The 20,512-nt window shown below is 41.9% G+C and overlaps 2 protein-coding genes across 2 annotated transcripts; both read left to right on the top strand.

Moving 5' to 3' along the window:
• The first annotated feature begins 209 nt into the window (after positions 1–209).
• On the top strand, positions 210–4,001 carry LOC133108138 (extracellular calcium-sensing receptor-like). The gene is made up of 6 exons (XM_061217571.1): positions 210–427; positions 635–926; positions 1,587–2,381; positions 2,475–2,702; positions 2,782–2,905; positions 3,088–4,001. Exons 1-6 carry the CDS (start codon positions 210–212, stop codon positions 3,999–4,001), a joined length of 2,571 nt encoding a protein of 856 aa, XP_061073555.1.
• A 2,910-nt stretch (positions 4,002–6,911) lies between these two features.
• LOC133107836 (extracellular calcium-sensing receptor-like) lies at positions 6,912–17,673 on the top strand. The gene is made up of 6 exons (XM_061217061.1): positions 6,912–7,048; positions 7,300–7,591; positions 8,313–9,107; positions 9,639–9,866; positions 10,124–10,247; positions 16,760–17,673. Exons 2-6 carry the CDS (start codon positions 7,334–7,336, stop codon positions 17,671–17,673), a joined length of 2,319 nt encoding a protein of 772 aa, XP_061073045.1. The 5' UTR covers positions 6,912–7,048; positions 7,300–7,333.
• Positions 17,674–20,512: the final 2,839 nt, after the last annotated feature.

Raw genomic sequence — 20,512 nt, 5'->3', positions numbered from 1 at the left:
ATACTTAATTAAATGAAAGAGTTGACATTGAATGCAGGTTGCAGTGCTTTCTGATTCTGTTCACATTTGGTGTTACTCTGATGCTTCTGCATTTTGTTCCACCTCAGTCTGTTAATCCCGAGGCTCAGTCATGCCTTTGAGAATCATAGACTGATGGAGAATGAAAGCTGCAGTATTTAAACCTGATACACAGCAGTACTGGATCTGAGATGTGCAGTGGGATGGCACTGCAGACCATTCTTCTGGCACTGACAGTCCTCTGGGCTGCAGCACAGACACCACCATGCAGAAGACTGGGGAGGGCAGCCAAGCCCAGCTTCTATCAACACGGAGACATCACCATCGGTGGGGTCTTTGCCCTGAACCAAACTCCTTTGGAACTAACCATTAAATTTGACATTAAACCTGAGTCCCAGAAGTGTTCAGGGTGAGGTTAAGTAATATTCAACATTTAGCTGCTGTTTGTATCCATGATTAGTAGATGATGCTGTCCTGTAGTACATGTAATTCAATCTAATTCATACTAATTAAAGGTAATATCAAACACTACTGAATATGCTTTGGTAATTACACTGCAGTAGGTTTTCATGTTTCTATTGAAATTAGAATTATCATCATAATGTGAAATTTCTAGAGTTAATTTCAGAGAATTCCGGGTGGCTCAGACAATGATCTTCGCCATTGAAGAAATCAATAACAGAACGGACTTGCTCCCTGGAGTAACTCTTGGATATAAGATTTATGATTCCTGCATCTCTACAATATTCTCTCTAAGAGCAGCCATGGCTCTGATGAATGGTTATGAGGAAACACTGTCTGACACATCATGTTCCACACCAGCAGTAGTGCAGGCAATTATTGGGGAGTCTGTGTCAACTAACTCCATTGCAATTGCAGCAACTGTTGGATTATTTCAAATTCCATTGGTAAGAGTTCAATTTCTCCCTTGTATATACTCCCAAAATAATGAGTAACAGACTGATATGTAACAGGACGGCTTGTAGCGTAGTGGTCAAAGTTCATGACTGGGACACAGAAGGTTGTTGGTTCTAATCCTGGTGTAGCCACTATAAGATCGACAAAGCCGTTGGGCCCCTGAGCAAGGCCCTTAACCCTGCATTGCTCCAGGGGAGGATTGTCTCCTGCTTAGTCTAATCAACTGTATGTCGCTCTGGATTCAGTAATGTAATGTAATGTAACTGAAATAAGTATGTTCAGTATTAGACCTCCTAAGCAAGGATTTTCTATTATGAAAATAGAATGGTGAAAAATTACATTTTAATATCTCACAAACAAGTGAAAAGTCAAAGTAAAATATCCACTGTTAATTCAAAGAGTACATATGGTCTTACTCTGTACTGGTGCAGAGCCATATGTACCTTGTATGAGTTGATTTAACGATGGTCATTTTACTGCATAGCCATGATAATTTTGCTCAATGCTTGTTAGTGTATAAAGTAGGTATTATTAAGTAGGTGAATTATATGATATAAAGCTCATTGACTTCTGAATAAATCCAGATAAATATTTAAACTTTGTTTAAATTTTTTAAATACTAATTTTCTACCTCTTGCTATGCTTTTCAGATCAGTCACTTCTCAACATGTGCATGTCTGAGTAACAGAAAAGAGTTTCCCTCATTCTTCAGAACCATTCCCAGTGACTATTACCAGAGCAGAGCACTGGCTCAGCTGGTGAAGCACTTTGGCTGGACCTGGATAGGAGCTGTGAGGAGTGATAATGACTATGGCAACAACGGAATGGCCACATTCATAGAAGCTGCTCAAGAAGAAGGCATCTGCATTGAGTATTCAGAGAAATTTCACATAACAGAACACGAGAAACTACTGAAGGTGGTAGATGTTATCAAAAGAGGTACTGCAAAAGTAATTGTAGCATTTTTTTCTCAGGTTGAGATGAAGAGTTTACTAGAGCAGCTGACCCTGCAGAATATTACAGGTTTACAAATGGTTGGCAGTGAGGCCTGGATAACAGAATACAATCTAGCAACACAAAGAAGTTATAGAATTCTTGGAGGGTCTATTGGCTTTGCTATTACCAAAGGCAAAATAAGTGGCTTCAAAGAATTCATACTAAAACTTCACCCCTCACAAAGCCCAGCAAACCCTGCTGTTCTAGACTTTTGGGAAAATGTGTTTCAGTGTTCCCTAATAAATGGAAACAATCTTCCTCACATGAATCCCTGTACTGGATCAGAGAGCTTGATTGAATTGGAAAATGAATACACTGATGTGTCAGAGCTGAGGATCTCCAACAATGTTTATAAAGCAGTGTATGCTGTTGCTCATTCTCTACATGACCTGCTGGCATGTACACCCCATCAAGGCTGCACAAACAGTGTGAAAACAGAGCCCTGGCAGGTAACTCAATTAGCCCTTATATAGTTATTCAACTCCTCCATTATGAACACAGACAATCAAGCATTTACAGCATGTCTGCTTGAATATCTACAGGTGCTTGAGGCTTTGAAAAAGGTCAATTTCACTTTGGGAACTGGAGAGAAAGTCTCTTTTGACAGTAATGGAGACCCAACAGCCAGATATGAGCTGGTGAACTGGCAGCTTGGTCCTGATGGGGTAGTAGAGTTCAGAGTGGTTGGCTACTATGATGCTTCTCTACCATCTGATCAGCAGTTTGTGATGAGTCCTGTTAGTATTGTATGGGCGGGTGGGGAAAACGAGGTAAGCGTTTATTCACAACATGAACTACATCACATTGCCCATTAGTGCTTTTATTGAAGAGTTGAAACATGTTGCACAGAAACCCAGGTCAGTCTGCAGTGAGAGCTGTCCCCCAGGCACCCGGAAGGCTGTGCAGAGAGGAAGGCCAGTCTGCTGCTATGACTGTGTGCCCTGTGCTGAGGGTGAAATCAGCAATGCTACAGGTAATTCAGAGTCTTCTCAGTCTGAAGAGAACATTTTGTTTTGTTTTGCTTCTTGCATTATGTAATATCCAATCATTGTTCTGTCATACACTCATTGTGTTATATATCCATACCTATTCATTCAGAGCAATTGCACATTGTCACTGAATTTTCTAATCATGGTATTGATTGTTTTCTTACAGATTCTAATGAATGTATTAAGTGCCTGGAGGAATACTGGTCTAATGCTAAAAGAGATCAATGTGTTCTAAAGGCTGTCGAATTTCTGTCCTTTCAAGAAATTATGGGAATAGTACTTGCTATTTTTTCCATATTTGGAGCATGTATAACTGTACTTGTGGCTGTGCTGTTCTTCATAAAAAAGGACACTCCCATTGTGAAAGCCAACAACTCAGAGCTGAGCTTCCTGCTGCTCTTTTCATTGAACCTGTGTTTCCTTTGCTCTCTTACCTTCATTGGCCGGCCCTCTGAGTGGTCCTGTATGCTGCGCCACACTGCGTTTGGGATCACCTTTGTCCTCTGCATCTCTTGTGTTCTGGGGAAAACAATAGTGGTATTAATGGCATTTAGGGCAACACTTCCAGGCAGTAATGTCATGAAGTGGTTTGGGCCACTCCAGCAGAGACTGAGTGTTCTTGCTTTCACTCTCATACAGGTCCTTATTTGTGTGCTTTGGTTAACAATATCGCCCCCTTTCCCAAACAATAACATGAAGCACTACAAAGAAAAGATAATTCTAGAATGTGATGTAGGATCAGCAGTGGGGTTCTGGGCTGTACTGGGTTATATTGGGCTCCTCTCTATATTGTGTTTTGTTTTAGCTTTTGTGGCTCGTAAGCTGCCTGACAACTTCAATGAAGCTAAATTCATCACATTCAGCATGCTCATCTTCTGTGCAGTCTGGATCACCTTTATACCAGCTTATGTCAGCTCACCTGGAAAGTTCACTGTTGCTGTGGAGATATTTGCAATTTTAGCATCTAGTTTTGGCTTGCTGTTCTGTATCTTTCTTCCAAAATGTTACATCATGTTATTCAGACCTGAACAAAATACAAAGAAACATATAATGGGTAAAACACATGTAAAATCTCAGTGATTGTTGGCATGTGTTATGCTGAGCAGAAATGTCATGTCTGTAATATCTGAGAGAGGAATGTAACCGAATGGTCCAATAATAAACTAATTTCAATTAATTATATTCACCAAGCTGTGCTCATCACGATTGTGTTATTACCACCATAAGTGGCTTAATCCTTGAGTATTGCAATCCAAACACAGGCTAACAGAGCGAAAGGACTCTAGAAACAAGCAGTCTTTTTTTACCAGTGGTAAGATTGCTAGCTATACAGTCTTATCAAGACATGAGGCGGGTTTAGAAAAGCATTGTCTAGGTGATATTCAGTACAATGGTGTCGGTAATTAGGTCAGATGGAGTGAAAACACACTTAATTTGACTGAGAGCAAAGCACTGAAGTGCCAGAAGCTGGAGCGCGAGAGACTAGCTAGCCACTAGCTAACTACATGGTAGGCATTACAAGCTAGGTAGTAGTAGTGGTTGTATACAGACTAAAGAGCCGAGGGACGCCACTCAAATTCATTATAGGTTAGGTATTTCTGGTCAGTGGTGGAGTGAAAACACTCCCTGAGACCAAAAGCCAGGCACAGGACACAGTTCCACAATCACTGGTAATAGTATCAGTGGTACAACACAGGCACAAGCTGGCTGAGCGAAACCAATACTAGGCCACAAGCACGTGTGCTTAAGGCTAAGAAAGTAAACCGGGAATGGTTTCATTACAGTCACAGAAATAAAATTATCAGCAGCGCAATTCAAACAAAAGGCTGACAGAGTGAAAAGCACTCCTGGCCATGGTACAATATTCTGTCAGACATAGTGGAAGCACTATTAACAGAGCCGATCCCTCAAACTCGAGCTTCAGAAACTTGTTAGCTAATAGCTAACTAATACATATATAGAGCAGTTATCAGCCTAGTTTGTGCTTGTCTGAGCAAGCTAGGGAGTATGCCCAGCTCTGCTTAGTTTTCTTAGAACAATTAGCAGTAGGAGAACGGATGAGGGCAGGTGTCTTGTCGCAGCCTCTTGAGGGCGAATCACAATTGCAGCTCCAACAGCATGGTCATGAAGCTTCTAGCGAAGCGAATTTAGATGTGAGTCTAGTAGAAGCCCTTGTCCATGACCTGTGAGTGGTTACCAGGAGTAGTGGACAGGAGGGGCAGAGATTGGGGTGAACAGGGCATTTGTGGGGCACATTATGCAGCCCATATCACCCCACTTCAGAAGTGATTTGTTGGTATACTTTGCTCAACCTGTGCATTCATGAGATGGAACTATATCCAGTAGTGAGACTGCCTCTGGCAGTAATGAAATAGAACAGGACTTTAAGAATTGATATCCCAAGGTATTCAGCATATTGCAATAAACACTCTGTGATCACTTTATTTGGTAGAACTGTAGACCAGCTTGTTAATGTAAATATTTAATCACCCAATCATGTGGCAGAAACAACAGCACATACAGGCATGTAGGATCCACAGTCATTCAACTGTAGTTAGCTTACTTTTGAACTGGAACTGGAGACAACATTCATTGGAATAAAAATATTTTTTCAAATGTATGGTGTCACTTTATTAAAACATTTTTATTATCTCAATAGATGGATTATATTTATTTTGCCACTCGAATGGGTTATCTGAAATGCTACCAGACACATAAACGTTATGAAACGAGAACCCGTGGTATTTCATGGATTTTGGCACAGCTAACAGGGTGGTTAGGCACAACGCGAAGCAGAGTTCCATTACATTACATTACATTAATGGCATTTGCCAGACGCTCCTATCCAGAGCGATGAACAACAAAGTGCAAATTGCAAACCCATACCAGGGATAAGTGCACTGAAAGACCCTAGAGGGAAGTACAATTTCGACTGCTACCTACACAACAAAGATAAGGACCAGTACCTATTTGACCACCCCCTAGCTGTGCCAATATCCCCTTTTTCCAAAGATTTAAGTTACACATTTATCTTTCAAATTTTCAAAGAAAGACAAGACAACTTTAAATTAATATATTTTAACAGAACTATGTTTTATGCTAAATGTATTCTTCCGCTGACCAGTAGTTTATTGGTTGCTAAGCAATGGTATTGCAAATGTATCCCCACTCCACTATCGGTGCTCACGTTAGCTCGCATAACAGCTTTAACCCAGTCGTCTTTAAGGTGGGGTCTTTTGGACAACTGTGAAACTAAGACTTAGATCTATATTGTTCTTGGCCTGCTTGAGGCAGCCAAAAGCTGTACAGTGAAGCATTTTAAATATTGAAACTTTGAGACATAAGTCAGCACTTGTTCGATTTCCAGTTATGTTTGCACTGAAATGTGAACAACTGCAACCATGTGACATGACACTCCTTAGATACTTTACGAACTTGCAAATATGGCGGTGCTCAGGAAATTCAATACTGGATAAGCCAATAAAATAAAAACTGAAACTAAAAAAATATATTTTATTGCTTTCATTTATTTACGCATAGTCTGTACATGAAGTAAGAATGATCTGACTGCAAGAGGTTTGCTTCAAACAAATCAAATAAAATTGCTCAGTTTTTGGAATGTTACATTATTTATAAAGTTCTGAAACCATTCTGATTGACAAAGATGTAATAATAGAGGACATGAGAAAGGGAGCAAGTATGTAACAATCACTTTGTACATACGGGAAGTGAGCAGACCCAGCAATGCTGCTCAAGATTTTTCAGCTTTTGTTACTTCTGCTAACAGTGGAAGTTGAACCATCTTTTCCTGCTTATCCTGGGACTCAGTCATGCCCTTGAGAATCACAACTGAATGGAGAATTAAAACTGTTGTATTTAAACCTGGTACACTGCAGTGCTAGATCTGAGATGTGCAGTGGGATGGCACTGCAGACCATTCTGCTGGCACTGCCAGTCCTCTGGGCTGCAGCACAGACACCACCATGCAGAATACTGGGGAGGGCAGCCAAGCCCAGCTTCTATCAACACGGAGACGTCAACGTCGGTGGGGTCTTCTCATTGCACAGCAATCCAACAGATATAACCATCCAATTCGCAGCCACACCAGTGCCCCTAAAGTGTGCAAGGTAAAGTTAAATAATAATTGACTTTCAACAGCAGTGAATATTTGAATTTAATGAAGAGTACTGGATTAACAGTGTTCTTACAATACAGGAATGCAGGAAGTTGTTGTACAGTATGTATGCAAAGTCCCATTATGTAAGGATGTTTATTATGAAATATTATATAGCATAATGATATTTGTGAAATGAAAAATCTAAATTATAAAATAAATAATAATAAATAAAAAGAATTAATGTAATAATGTCATTTCCAGAATTAACTTCAGAGAATTCCGGTTGGCTCAGACCATGATCTTTGCCATTGAGGAAATAAACAACAGATCTGACCTTCTCCCATTTGTATCTCTTGGATACAAGATATATGATTCTTGTGCTTCTACTACGTTCTCTGTACGATCAGCCATGGCTCTGATGAACGGTTATGAAGAAACACTGTCTGACACGTCATGCTCCACACCTGCAGTAGTGCAGGCCATCATTGGAGAATCTGGATCTACTAACACTATTGCAATGGCTTCTGCTGTTGGATTATTTCAAATTCCAGTGGTAAGAGTTATTTTACTCTTCTCTACATACTGAGTTACTTAAGGATAGCATAAATGACGCCTGGTAATTATAAGGTTTCCCAAGCAGTCCATTGTGGCAGTGAGCTAAAACAAATTAATAGATGTCATTTTTAAATTATTCAAATGAAAGATTGTGTAGCTATTGAAATTACACTGCGATATACACTCACTGAGCACTTTATTAGCTTTTTATTAGATTAATTAGACGTATTCATTAGTTACTGTCACCTTCCTGTCATGTTTTTTAACCAGTCTGGCTGTTCCCCTCTGACTTCTCTCATTAACAGCACATTTTTGCCTGCAGAACTGCTGCTCACAGTGTTTTTTTTTGGTTTTTCGCACCATTCTCTGCAAACTAGAGTGCTGTGCATGAAAATCCCTGAAGATCAGCAGTTTCTGAGATACTCAAACCACCCTGTCTGGCACCAAGTCACTTAGATCCAATTTTTTGCCCATTCTGACTCTTGACCATGTCTGCATGCTTTTATTTATTTAGTTGCTGCCACATGAGTTTAGTTTACATTGAAATTGTCACCTGTTTATCAAACACTTCATATTTTTATTTTCTTGTCTCGTGGTTAATGGTGAAATAACTACGTCACTGCTGAATTTAGTATAATGCTGAGTTAAAAGCAAATTTCTGATGCATTTATTGTAGTGTAATTAGCTGAGTTCTGATGTATTGTATGTCTTCATTTCAGATCAGTCACTTCTCAACATGTGCATGTCTGAGCAACAGAAAAGAATTCCCCACATTCTTCAGAACCATTCCCAGTGACTATTACCAGAGCAGAGCACTGGCTCAGCTGGTGAAGCACTTTGGCTGGACTTGGATAGGAGCAGTGAGGAGTGACAGTGACTATGGCAACAATGGGATGGCCACATTTATAAAAGCTGCTCAACAAGAAGGGATCTGCATTGAGTATTCAGAGAAATTTCACAGAACAGAACCAGATAAACTACTTAATGCTGTTGATGTTATCAGCAGAAATACTGCAAAGGTAGTTGTCGCATTTCTTTCACAACTAGACATGAACAGCTTATTGGAGCAGCTGAACCTGCAAAACATTACTGGTCTCCAAATAGTAGGCAGTGAAGGCTGGATAACAGCAAGCAATCTAGTGACACCTACAAGTTTCCGAATACTGGGAGGGTCAATTGGTTTTGCGGTAAGCAAAGCAAAAATAAAGGGCTTGAAGGAGTTTGTGCTGAAACTTCATCCTTCGCAAAACCCAGACAATAGTGATATTGTGGACTTTTGGGAAACTGCTTTTCAATGTTCTCTGACCAATGGAGAAAAAATACCTCACATTAATCCCTGTACTGGATCTGAGAGCTTGAGTGAACTGGAAAACCAGTACACTGATGTATCAGAGTTGAGAATCTCCAACAATGTCTACAAAGCAGTATACACTGTTGCTCATTCTCTGCATGATGTGCTGGCATGTACACCCCATCAAGGATGTCTAAGTAATATGAAAACAGAGCCCTCACAGGTAAGCCTATTAGCCTTTCTTACATAAATAAATGTCCACACGCATATTTTCAGCTTTTCGAATAATCCTTGAGAGCTTTCGGTTTGTGTTCCATAATGATTCAAGTAAATTGCCATTTTTGTTGATGTATGCATATTTAAAACTATTCCCACGTGACATGACATATATTTTTGCATAATTATCGAATGACATTCGTAATATAAAGCTTTGAGCAATCTGCCTCTTTTAGACCGAGCCGAATGCCTTTCAACACCCTTTGAGAACCCTGTTGATCTTCTAAATTAGTTAGGTATTTACCAGTCTCCATCTCTTTCACTACTGCCCATGTTAACATGGAGAGCTGACTGCAGAGGGCAGAGGGGGAGGGGTTAGGAACTCTGAAAACACTGCTCTTTGTGAACACTCTATGGGTGTTTTAGTCACTAAAACCAGGAAAAGAACGCTGATTCTTGTGGGCCTTGAATAACATTCTCATTATGAACAAAATGAGCCACACTTCTCTCAACTGACACCTGTGGCCCTTCATTATAGGTGCTTGAAGCTCTGAAAAAAGTAAATTTCACTTTGGGAACTGGAGAGCATGTCTCCTTTGACAATAATGGAGACCCGGTAGCCAGATATGAGGTGGTGAACTGGCAGCTTGGTCCTGATGATGCAGTGAAGTTCAGAGTGGTTGGCTACTATGATGCTTCTTTACCATCTGGTCAGCAGTTTGTGATGAGTGCTATAAGCATGGTTTGGGCAGGTGGACAAAAAGATGTAAGTGTTCTTGTGCAACTTTGGTCAGATATAATCAATGATACAAATGAGAACATCTTCTGTCTTTCAAATGGAGTGTATTTTATTAACATGACCAGATATCTTCCTTTATCTAATATATTCCAAAATCTGGTGGCCGCTTCAATAAACATGTAATAATGTGCATTTAACATATACTTATATCATATATACATATATACATATATATATCATAATCTAATAATAAGTATCTATGTCTGTCCATCAATGTTGAACAGAAACCCAGGTCAGTGTGCAGTGAGAGCTGTCCCCCAGGCACTCGGAAGGCTGTGCAGAGAGGAAGACCAGTCTGCTGCTATGACTGTGTGCCCTGTGCTGAGGGTGAAATCAGCAATACAACAGGTAATTCACAAACCAGTCTGGAAATAATATTTCTGGGTTGATTGCAGTGTGCCTTCAAGTTGGAGATTAGCATATTTTACTGTGACATGCTGTATTTCATGGATTTGGATGAAAATCCAAATTGCCCTATTGCAGCGTGTCCTCTAATTTGTTTTTATAGTCCCATGCTAATGCTGACTGCATCGTGCTCTACAGACCACACCATAGGATACAAAAATTGCATACTTCATAAACCTGCTGCTGACCAGGTTTTAAAAGAGACTAAAGGCCAGATTTTACATGAAACACGCAGGGCAAAATGCGGCCTGATGAGGGTATGTTGGTGCGGTCGTAGTCTGCCTGAAATCTGTCAGGAGCAATTGGGAGTTAGATGTCTTGCTCAGGAACACTTTGACTCACTCAAAGCGGGATCGATCCGGCAACCCTCCGACTACCAGACGACTACTCTTACCTCCTGAGCCAATGTTTCCCCTTATTTTATTAATATCTTATTTATGAAGACTACAGCTCATTACACAATCAGCAAATGGGACTGCCTACAAACCACATTTTGCTAAAGAGGCAGATCTTAAGCAGAGCAGTCAAAACACGTTTTGAATTGACTATGTTCACTGTGTGTGCTGTATTCCTTGCATCGGCTGCCACATAAATGTGTATCCAGTTAAAGGCAACAATGTTCTGTTAAAGGCAAAAATCATGTGAACAAAAGCAGCATATCAATGCATTCAGCATACTCATATTTTTTTACAAGTGGCAACAACTTCAAACACTTGTTACTGTCACTATGGTTGCGCATGTTATTTCAGCTTGGATGAGATATTGGTAAATTTCATAAATTAACAGTAACAGTAACAGTAACAAACATCTAACAGTGGAAATAGGTTGTTTGAAACATTGAGAGTTTTTTTGCCTTCTCCATCTTGGTGGAAATTAATTATCTTCATTCGAAGACAGAACAGCCACTGCATTAGGATACTTTAGAAAGCATGGAGTTACTTCACAATTTAAAGTTCAGCCCTGGAATTATACTCACCGGACTCTAACGAGTAAATCACCTGGGTCTGGGCCTTAGTAATCATCTTTTTAAAAAGTAACAAATAATCCAAAAGGATTCCCAAACTATTACACAGGGCCCTTTTCCTTTTTTATAATTTGCGGAAAGGTCTCATGTTTAAGGTCTCAAGGTTTAGCAAGCATCGTTATTGTTGAAGTGGTTTAAAGTATTGTCATATTTAAATGGTCCCTGCATTGTAATCATTACAATCACAGCTATATCATGAATTTAATGGTGCAGAGGGTAGCACTGCCGCCACACAGCAAGGAGGTCCTGGGTTCGAATCCCGGTTGGCCGGGGCCTCTCTGTGCGGAGTTTGCATGTTCTCCCCGTGTTTGTGTGGGTTTCCTCTGGGTACTCCAGTTTCCTCCCACAGTCCAAAGACATGCAGGTTAGGCTGATTGGAGAGTCTAAATTGCCCGTGGGTATGAGTGTGTGAGTGAATGGTATGTGTGCCCTGCGATGGACTGGCAACCTGTCCAGGGTGTATTCCTGCCTTTCGCCCAATGTATGCTGGGACAGGCTCCAGCCCCCCTGCGACCCTGTACAGGATAAGCAGGTTAAGACAATGAATTAATGAATGTTCTGTGCCTTATATGTGCATACCACAGAATGCGTTCCTACAGCTTTAAATATCTCTGAACTCTGCTCAGGAGCATGTGCACAATGGCGGGAAAAACAGTTCAAGGAGCATTCTCACGCTTGTTCCACTTCTTCCAATGAACTCCTTATCAACTTCTGCAGCAATTGGAGAATTAATTAAGTATCCACAACCAAGATTTTGATACAGCTTCTTAGCTAGATATTTACTTATTCATTGTTTAGTTGACCCCTTCCTCCAATGAATCCTCCTATTACTGCAGAAGTTGGTAAGTACTGCAGGATGTAGCAAGGGTTCAAAGTTATTATCGACAGTGATGCAAACTCCGTGTTCACTTTCTGCCAACAGCCGTTGCCCCCGATCCCATTCGCTGCAGCAAAGGCTCTCTGTCTCGGTAGGCATGGGTTCACAGTTCCCGCACTGACACCAATTTCTGTTCCCACTTCTCTGCTGTTAGCTTCAGATGCTTCGTAGTCCACTGTCTGTCTCTCTCGCTCACTTAATTGTTTCTCTGTAAATTGCTTTTCAAAACTGTAAGGTATTTCTAATAACATTACTATATTTTCAGGGGAGTGTCATGTGATCCCCTGGATGGGTGCGCGCCCATAAACACAAGCTGGAGATTCAAGCCACTAAGTTTTGCCGCATATTCAGGAAGCGGCTACACTGACAGTGATTTTAAGGCTTTGAAGGCTTACACCCATAATTTAATCCAGTTTACATTACATTACATTATTGGCATTTGGCAGACGCTCTTATCCAGAGCGACGTACAACAAAGTGCATACCCATAACCAGGGATAAGTTCGCTGAATGACCCTAGAGGGAAGTACAATTTCAACTGCTACCTGTACAACAAAGATAAGAAGGGCCATTTTTTTTTTTTTTTTTTTTTTTTTAACAAACAAACAAACAAACAGAGCAAAAGTGACCAAAGTGAACTATCCAAACACTGCTTACCTAGCCAACTAAAAATACCGATACACAAAGCAAGTCACAGAGACAACAATTAAGGTTCACAGGGAGGTAGGGTGGGATGGGGAGAGGTGCTGCTTGAAGAGGTGTGTCTTCAGCTTGCGCTTGAAGGTGGGGAGAGATTCTATAGTTCTGACCTCAACAGGGAGTTCGTTCCACCACCGTGGAGCCAGAACAGACAGTAGTCATGAGCGTGAGGAGGAGGTTCTGAGAGGGGGAGGTGCCAAGCGGCCTGTGGAGGCTGAACGAAGAGGTCTGGCAGGGGTGTAGAGTCTGATGATTTTTTGCAGATAAGCTGGGGAAGACTCTTTAACTGCTTGGAAGGCTAGCACCAATGTTTTGAATTTGATGCGAGCCATGACAGGCAGCCAGTGGAGGGAAGTAAGCAGGGGGGTGACGTGTGAGTATTTGGGAAGGTTGAAGACCAGACGAGCTGCTGCATTCTGGATGAGTTGGAGGGGTCTGATGGCGGACGCTGGGAGGCCAGCCAAAAGGGAATTGCAGTAGTCCAGGTGGGACAGAACCATCGCTTGGACCAGGAGCTGGGTCGAGTAGGGGGTGAGAAATGGGCGGATTCTCCGTATGTTGTATAGGAAGAACCTGCAAGACCGGGTCACCGCCGCAATGTTCTCGGAAAGGGACAGTCTGCTGTCCATCACCACGCCGAGGTTCCTTGCACTGGGTGACGGCGTGAGTGTGGTATCCCCGAGGGAAATGGAGAGATCCAGATGGGGAGAGGTATTAGCAGGGATGAATATCATTTCAGTTTTACCTGGGTTGAGCTTTAGATGGTGGTTGTCCATCCAGCTCTGGATGTCCCTCAGGCAAGCAGAGATACGGGCTGAAACCTGCGTATCAGACGGCGGGAACGAGACGAAGAGTTGGGTATCGTCCGCGTAGCAGTGGTAGGATAGCCCATGTGCAGTGATCACAGGGCCAAGGGAGCGAGTGTAAAGAGAAAAAAGAAGTGGGCCAAGGACTGAGCCCTGGGGAACTCCTGTGGCGAGGGGCCGAGGTGTCGATACCGAACCAGCCCAGGCAACCTGGAAGGAGCGACCAGAGAGGTAGGACTCAATCCAGTCCAGGGCTGTGCCACAGATGCCCGTTGCTGACAGGGCAGACAGGAGGATGGAGTGATCCACAGTGTCGAAGGCAGCAGAGAGATCTAGAAGAATGAGGACAGAGGAGAGGGAGGCTGCTCGTGCGGCATGGAGTGACTCACTGACGGAGAGGAGCGCAGTCTCTGTCGAGTGGCCCGATCTGAAGACAGACTGATGGGGGTCTAGCAGGTTGTTGTTAGAAAAGAAGGAAGAAAGTTGAGTAGAAGCGGCTCGTTCTCGTTCGTAGTTTTAGAAAGGAAAGGAAGAAGAGATACCGGGCGGTAGTTCTGGATGATGGAGGGATCCAGGGTAGGCTTTTTTAGCAGCGGAGTGATGTAGGCCCTCTTGGAGGATGCCGGAAAACAGCCGGAAGACAGGGAGGAGTTGACAAGGGAGGTGACAAATGGGAGAATGTCAGGTGTGATAGTTTGGAGAAGAGAAGAGGGGATAGGGTCAAGGGCACAGGTTGTAGGGCGGTGGCAGAGCAGGAGTTGAGAAACATCAGAGTCTGTAAGGGAGGAGAAAGTGGAAAAGGAAGGGATGGGCCTAGAGGGGGGGAAGGGCACAGTGAGGGGGGCGGTGGTTGTAAAGGATCTGCGGATGACTGTGACCTTCTCATCGAAGAAATCAGCAAAGTCATCAGCAGCGAAGGAGGACTGAGGAGGAGGAGGCGGTGCGTTGAGGAGAGAGGAGAAAATGGAGAAAAGTTTCCGGGGGTTAGAAGCGGAGTTCTGAATTTGTGTTTGATAGTATTTTGCTTTGGCGGCAGTGACATCGGAAGAGAATGCCGCCAGGAGAGACTGGTAAGTCATGAGGTCTGAAGCGTCTCTGGATTTCCCCCACTTCCTCTCCGCTGCGCGGAGGCTGGCCCTGGAGGTACGGAGGGTGTCAGATATCCAAGGACTGGGAGGGGATGTGCGAGGTGGCTTTGAGACAGGGGGACAGAGAGAGTCAAAGGCGGAGGAGAGAGATGAAAGGAGGGTGGCAGATGCAGAGTCAGCAGGGAGTTTGGAGAAGGCTTCGAGAGGGGGGAGTGAGGCGGTGACGGTGCTGGGAAAGGAAGAGGGTGAGAGGGAGCGGAGGTTACGGCGGGCTGAGGAAGTGTTGGTGGGAGGAGGGGGAGGAGGATGGGGAGGAAGAGGGAGGGAGAATGAGATGAAGTGGTGATCAGATGTATGCAGAGGGGTAACCGTGAAATCGGAGCATGAGCAGTTCCTCACAAAGACAAGGTCTAGGACATTGCCCGCCTTGTGGGTTGGAGGAGAGTGTTGCAGGGAGAGGCCGAAGGAGTGGATTAGCGGTAGGAAGGCAGCAGACTGGGAGGCTTCTAGGTGGATGTTGAAGTCTCCAAGGAGAATCAGTGGGGTGCCATCCTCAGGGAAGGAGCTGAGAAGGGTGTCTAGCTCATCAAGGAAGTTTCCCAGGGGCCCTGGAGGACGGTAGATAACTGCAATGAAAAGGTTAGTAGGGTAGGATACTGCAACAGAATGGAATTCAAAAGTGGATATGGACAGGTCAGAGAGGGGGAGAACAGAGAATTTCCACGAGGGGGAAATGAAAAGACCAGTACCACCGCCACGGCCGGAAGGCCGGGGAGTGTGCAAGAAGGAGAAGGACGATGAGAGGGCAGTGGGAGTGGCGGTGTTGTCAGGTGTGATCCAGGTCTCTGTGAGGGCAAGGAATTGTAGGGACTGGAGGGAGGCATACGCAGGGATGAAGTCAGCCTTCCGAGTGGCAGACTGGCAGTTCCATAGTCCCCCTGTGACAGCAAAGTCCTCACAGGGGGTCAGCGGGGGATAGCTGAGGTTTGAGGGGTTCCGACGCCGTGGAGGCCCACGTCGCAGGGGGGGTCTTCGAGGGAGAGAGCAGACTGGGATGGGGTGAAACATAACATCACAACTGGGACGGAGCGACGCTAGCGTCGCTCTGACACGCCTATTTAAATGGCCTACAATTGCTCACAAGCAATACCAAATCAAAGCTAATCTACTGATAAATTCCACAGCTATTTAAGTTATTTAAGACAAATGTTCAATCACTCTACAGGTATGCAACCAGAAGAAGTGATTAACAGGTAATAGACAAACAACCTGGCTCAACCCTTGCTGTTCAAATGAGCAATTTTAAAAAATCTACGTTACCGCGTCTAGAGGAAAACCCGCAGCGATACTAAACACCTGGTCAGAATGATGCACTTACTTGCCTACTATTGGGTACTGGCTATAATTTCAATATACTGGTTAAGTAAGGTGTTGGATAAGTAGGTAAAATGTTCTCTAAATGTAGTGTACTTAAAATCCCTGGATGATATTTCTGAGGTTTCGCTGGGTGTATGTGGTAGCACACTTGATGAACCTTTTAGGAGGTCCTACGGAGAGGAAGAGGTGAGGCCATCTTTGGGTCCCATTCATCAGAGAGGAAGAGATTGGGGCCTTTTCACTACAAAGGTGGTCATTTAAAGAACTTCCACAGTAACATTGAAAAATAGTATGGAGGATATTTTTAATATAATGCCCCTAATGTACAAAAATACACATTAAACAGTTGGCATTTTAGTAGACAGTACATATTTTTAGAACAAAGGTCGTTTGGAGACTGTTTCAGACACTGGACTAGGAGGACGCTTGAGTAATGTTAATACACAGCTGTGGAATAAAAACTGAAGGCACACTGCAGCCGACCCTTCTAGGTTTTGGTCTGTATATTATTCACAGTATTCTATCAGAGTTCTGAACATTATCACAATGAGTTTTCTAATAATGGTATTCATTGTTTTCTTACAGATTCTAATGACTGTATTCTCTGCGCAAATGAATACTGGTCTAATAAAAAAAGAGATCAATGTGTTTTAAAGGTGGTTGAATATCTGTCTTTTAAAGAAATTATGGGAATAGTACTTGCTATTTTTTCATTATTTGGAGCATGTGTAACTATACTTGTGGCTGTGCTGTTCTTCATAAAGAAGGATACTCCCATTGTGAAAGCCAACAACTCAGAGCTGAGCTTCCTGCTGCTCTTTTCATTGAAACTGTGTTTCCTTTGCTCTCTTACCTTCATCGGCCGGCCCTCTGAGTGGTCCTGTATGCTGCGCCACACTGCGTTTGGGATCACCTTTGTCCTCTGCATTTCTTGTGTTCTGGGGAAAACAGTAGTGGTGTTAATGGCCTTCAGGGCTACACTTCCAGGCAGTAATGTCATGAAGTGGTTTGGGCCACTCCAGCAGAGACTGAGTGTTCTTGCTTTCACCCTCATTCAGGTCCTTATTTGTGTGCTTTGGTTAAAAATATCCCCTCCTTACCCCAACAAGAACATGAAGCACTACAAAGAAAAGATCATTCTAGAATGTGATGTAGGATCAGCAGTGGGGTTCTGGGCTGTACTGGGTTATATTGGGCTCCTCTCTATATTATGTTTTGTTTTAGCTTTTCTGGCTCGTAAGCTGCCTGACAACTTCAATGAAGCTAAATTCATCACATTCAGTATGCTCATATTCTGTGCAGTCTGGATTGCCTTTTTACCTGCTTATGTCAGCTCACCTGGAAAGTTCACTGTAGCTGTGGAAATATTTGCCATTTTAGCTTCCAGTTTTGGTTTGCTTTTCTGTATTTTTGCACCGAAGTGTTACATCATTCTGTTAAAACCTGAATTAAATTCGAGAAAACATATGATGGGCAAGGTGCCCTCAAAATCTCTTTAATTATTTCAATAAAACTATTCTATATATTATTCTTTCCTATTGACGTGTACATTTCTTCAGCTGTGCAAGTGTCATATACATGTTTGGGTTACATGGTTACAAATGGACAACATCCAACTTGCATACTCAGTAGTTATTGTAGAAAAATCAGTAAGCATTGTTGTCTACCAGCTAGATTTATATCAGACTACAGCATTAGATTAATTACCAAATGTATGTACTTGCAGCAAAGGCTGGGTATTTGTCACAAGTGTCATGCGTGTCTGTGATTTTTCCCATTACTTGGCAGTTTGGCAGGTGAGTTTCCTCAATTCCCTAGATTTTCCTAGATTTTGGATGATAACTCAACCTTAATGTAGCCTACAGTGGTATGCAACAGGCATACCCATTTTAACAATATTGCCAAATGCTTGGAGAAACAACTAAAATATGCTGGGAATAAGATTAATTCACTGGGATTTTAAAGGAATTTAAAGACATTAAAATAGACAAATGGTAACCAGGTTTTTTTATTAATGCAATTTGAGCATGTTCTTTCTGTGATGGTCTGAATTAAGCAATATATATTTTACTCTGAGGCTATTTGTTCCTAGCAGCTTGTTCCTAGCAACTGCCCATTGATTTTCTTTAATTTCAAGTACAACTCCATGATTTATTTTCTACATTTTCAACAATTTTGCCGTGACTGTTCTGTGGCTTTGGTCAATATTTCCTGTCGCAAATACCCACCCTTAACTATAGTGTTCCGGTCTTGTTTATATTGCTCAGTAAGCACCATATGTCAAAGACATATTTCTTGATTTGGCTCTGTACTCTAAACCTGTTTTTTCACATGGTTAAAGTGTATTTTCAGCTTAGTCACATTTAATGTTCGGTACAAACAGATTCACTGGGTTGGTCTTTTGAGCAGGTATAAAACAGCATTCAGTATCTAGTCAATGGAGTTGTGCGAAAAGACAAAGCCATTATGAGGCTCAGAAATAAGAGTCAGAGACATAGGCTAAAGCCAAAATCAACTCTTCGGAACATGGGCCAAGGAAAATGACCAAAGAATTCTCAACTTAATGTAGACAAAAAAAAAAAAACTGTCCAACAGTACAGAAATACTTTTCTGGAGGCAAGACAGTACAGACTCATGCACCAACCACTCCTACGAGCATATTTGTTCTTAAATCGCTTGGACGAGTGATTGAAGAGAACTTCCATTCACCTTTGTGTCTTTGTGTCCTCTTATTTAGTAGAGAATGTTTTTATCAGGAAGGAACAACATGTATAGGTGGTCCCGTCCAGTCGTACGAATCATGGAAACACTGCATTCCACTCACTTCCTATGGAATCAGCACTGTTCGTCTGGCACACTGGACATGGATCAAACTAAAAAAATAGGCGTTGCTAATCAAATATGATTAAAGATTCAGAAACTGCATTGCTCATTTCTTGCCTCAAATGTTTTTAGAAACATATTTTGGTGGACTGTTTAGAAGGAATAAGAGAACCTTTATCAATGTTTCACCATATTATTGGTGAAAAATGTTTTCTTCCCGAAAATCGGGAAAACCCATCATTTTTTTAAAAGGAGACCATGTAACTATCTTTTCTATTATTGAGTAGTCATGTAGTCATTTAGGTAAACTTATATGCAATACTGGTTTGATGTTTGAATAAATAGTTTCATATTTTGACATCTTTGTGACACTTTATTATACCTTAGCTGATTGTTACCCATCAAAATATGCAGAAAAATTTTATGTTCAGCCAAGCCTCCTACAATGCCTGGAAATTAAACTTTCTTCATTTGACTTTAAAATTCAGTTTTTAGTGTATGGTCTCCCCAAAATACCGATCTTTTTGCACCACATCCATACATTTGTTTGTCAAATTTATTTTGACTTAAAGGTACAATAGGCAATTTCAGACTTCTAACGGTCAAGAGAGGAATTTCAACAACAGACAACCTCAAATGACAACACTGTTTATGCTTCCCAAAGTCTATGAATATAATGTGTAATATAAATCGTTATTATCCAGTTAAGTGTGCTCGTGCACTGTTTTGGAAAGCTGACAGTGACAAACGCAACAGAGCCTGCCGTCTTTTCGTAGTGTTCTAGTAAGAAAATGTTGTCCAATAGGTGACTTTATGAGATTGGTTACGACATTGGTTTGCGACACAACTCTTATACTTATAGTTTTCACTTTAGCGAAGCAACTATATTGTAAGCAAGCAAGTTATTTGGCTGCGTAACTAGCTGGCTATATAACTAAGATATGATAGTCTACCACAAACGATGCAACTTAGAGTTTTAGAGAAATAAAGGTTTTTACAGATGATTGAACATGTAAAGAGACAAATGGAATGTGTAGCTGCCCAAATTGCACTCCAGACAAGCGATCACTGAAACTGTATACGATTGCTTATCTAGTTATAAAACAACACCAGTTCGCTATGACAAGCAAATTAGCGATTACTAGTTAGCTTCCCGAATGTGCAAATATACACCTGAAGCACAACGCTTGTGCAATCGCTACTATGTTCGTATTGCCTATATTTTATCTTAAGTGGATATCTGTAAATTATTCAAGCTAACTAGCTACTGATAACAAACTGGTATTGCTTTATCATTAGATATGTAGTCTTTGCTGGGATAATAAGCAAGACAGAGTTTCAGTGATTGCTTGTCTGGAGTGCAATTTGGGTAGTGACACGAACAATCAGAATAAGCCCCCAGAATGCCATTGGCTGTGGCAGTTGGAACCATTTTTCAACCAATGGGCTTTAATTGCTCTATAGTTGTACAATGTTTTGATACATTTGACAGCCCGACAAATGTACACTTTTAAA

The sequence above is a fragment of the Conger conger genome, chromosome 13 (genome assembly GCF_963514075.1).
Source record: "Conger conger chromosome 13, fConCon1.1, whole genome shotgun sequence".
Classification (NCBI taxonomy): domain Eukaryota; kingdom Metazoa; phylum Chordata; class Actinopteri; order Anguilliformes; family Congridae; genus Conger; species Conger conger.
The sequence above is the reverse complement of the archived record's forward strand: the minus strand, read 5'-3'. Positions and strand labels throughout refer to the sequence as shown.

What these genes read in the sequence shown, in the direction of transcription:
- LOC133108138 (XM_061217571.1), top strand. Translation starts at nt 210, where the DNA reads ATGTGCAGTGGGATGGCACTGCAGACCATTCTTCTGGCACTGACAGTC. An exon ending in TGAAAACAGAGCCCTGGCAG is followed by an intron (nt 2,382 to 2,474) that starts GTAACTCAATTA and finishes GAATATCTACAG; the next exon opens with GTGCTTGAGGCTTTGAAAAA. An exon ending in GGGCGGGTGGGGAAAACGAG is followed by an intron (nt 2,703 to 2,781) that starts GTAAGCGTTTAT and finishes CATGTTGCACAG; the next exon opens with AAACCCAGGTCAGTCTGCAG.
- LOC133107836 (XM_061217061.1), top strand. Translation starts at nt 7,334, where the DNA reads ATGATCTTTGCCATTGAGGAAATAAACAACAGATCTGACCTTCTCCCA. An exon ending in GATTATTTCAAATTCCAGTG is followed by an intron (nt 7,592 to 8,312) that starts GTAAGAGTTATT and finishes TCTTCATTTCAG; the next exon opens with ATCAGTCACTTCTCAACATG. An exon ending in TGAAATCAGCAATACAACAG is followed by an intron (nt 10,248 to 16,759) that starts GTAATTCACAAA and finishes GTTTTCTTACAG; the next exon opens with ATTCTAATGACTGTATTCTC.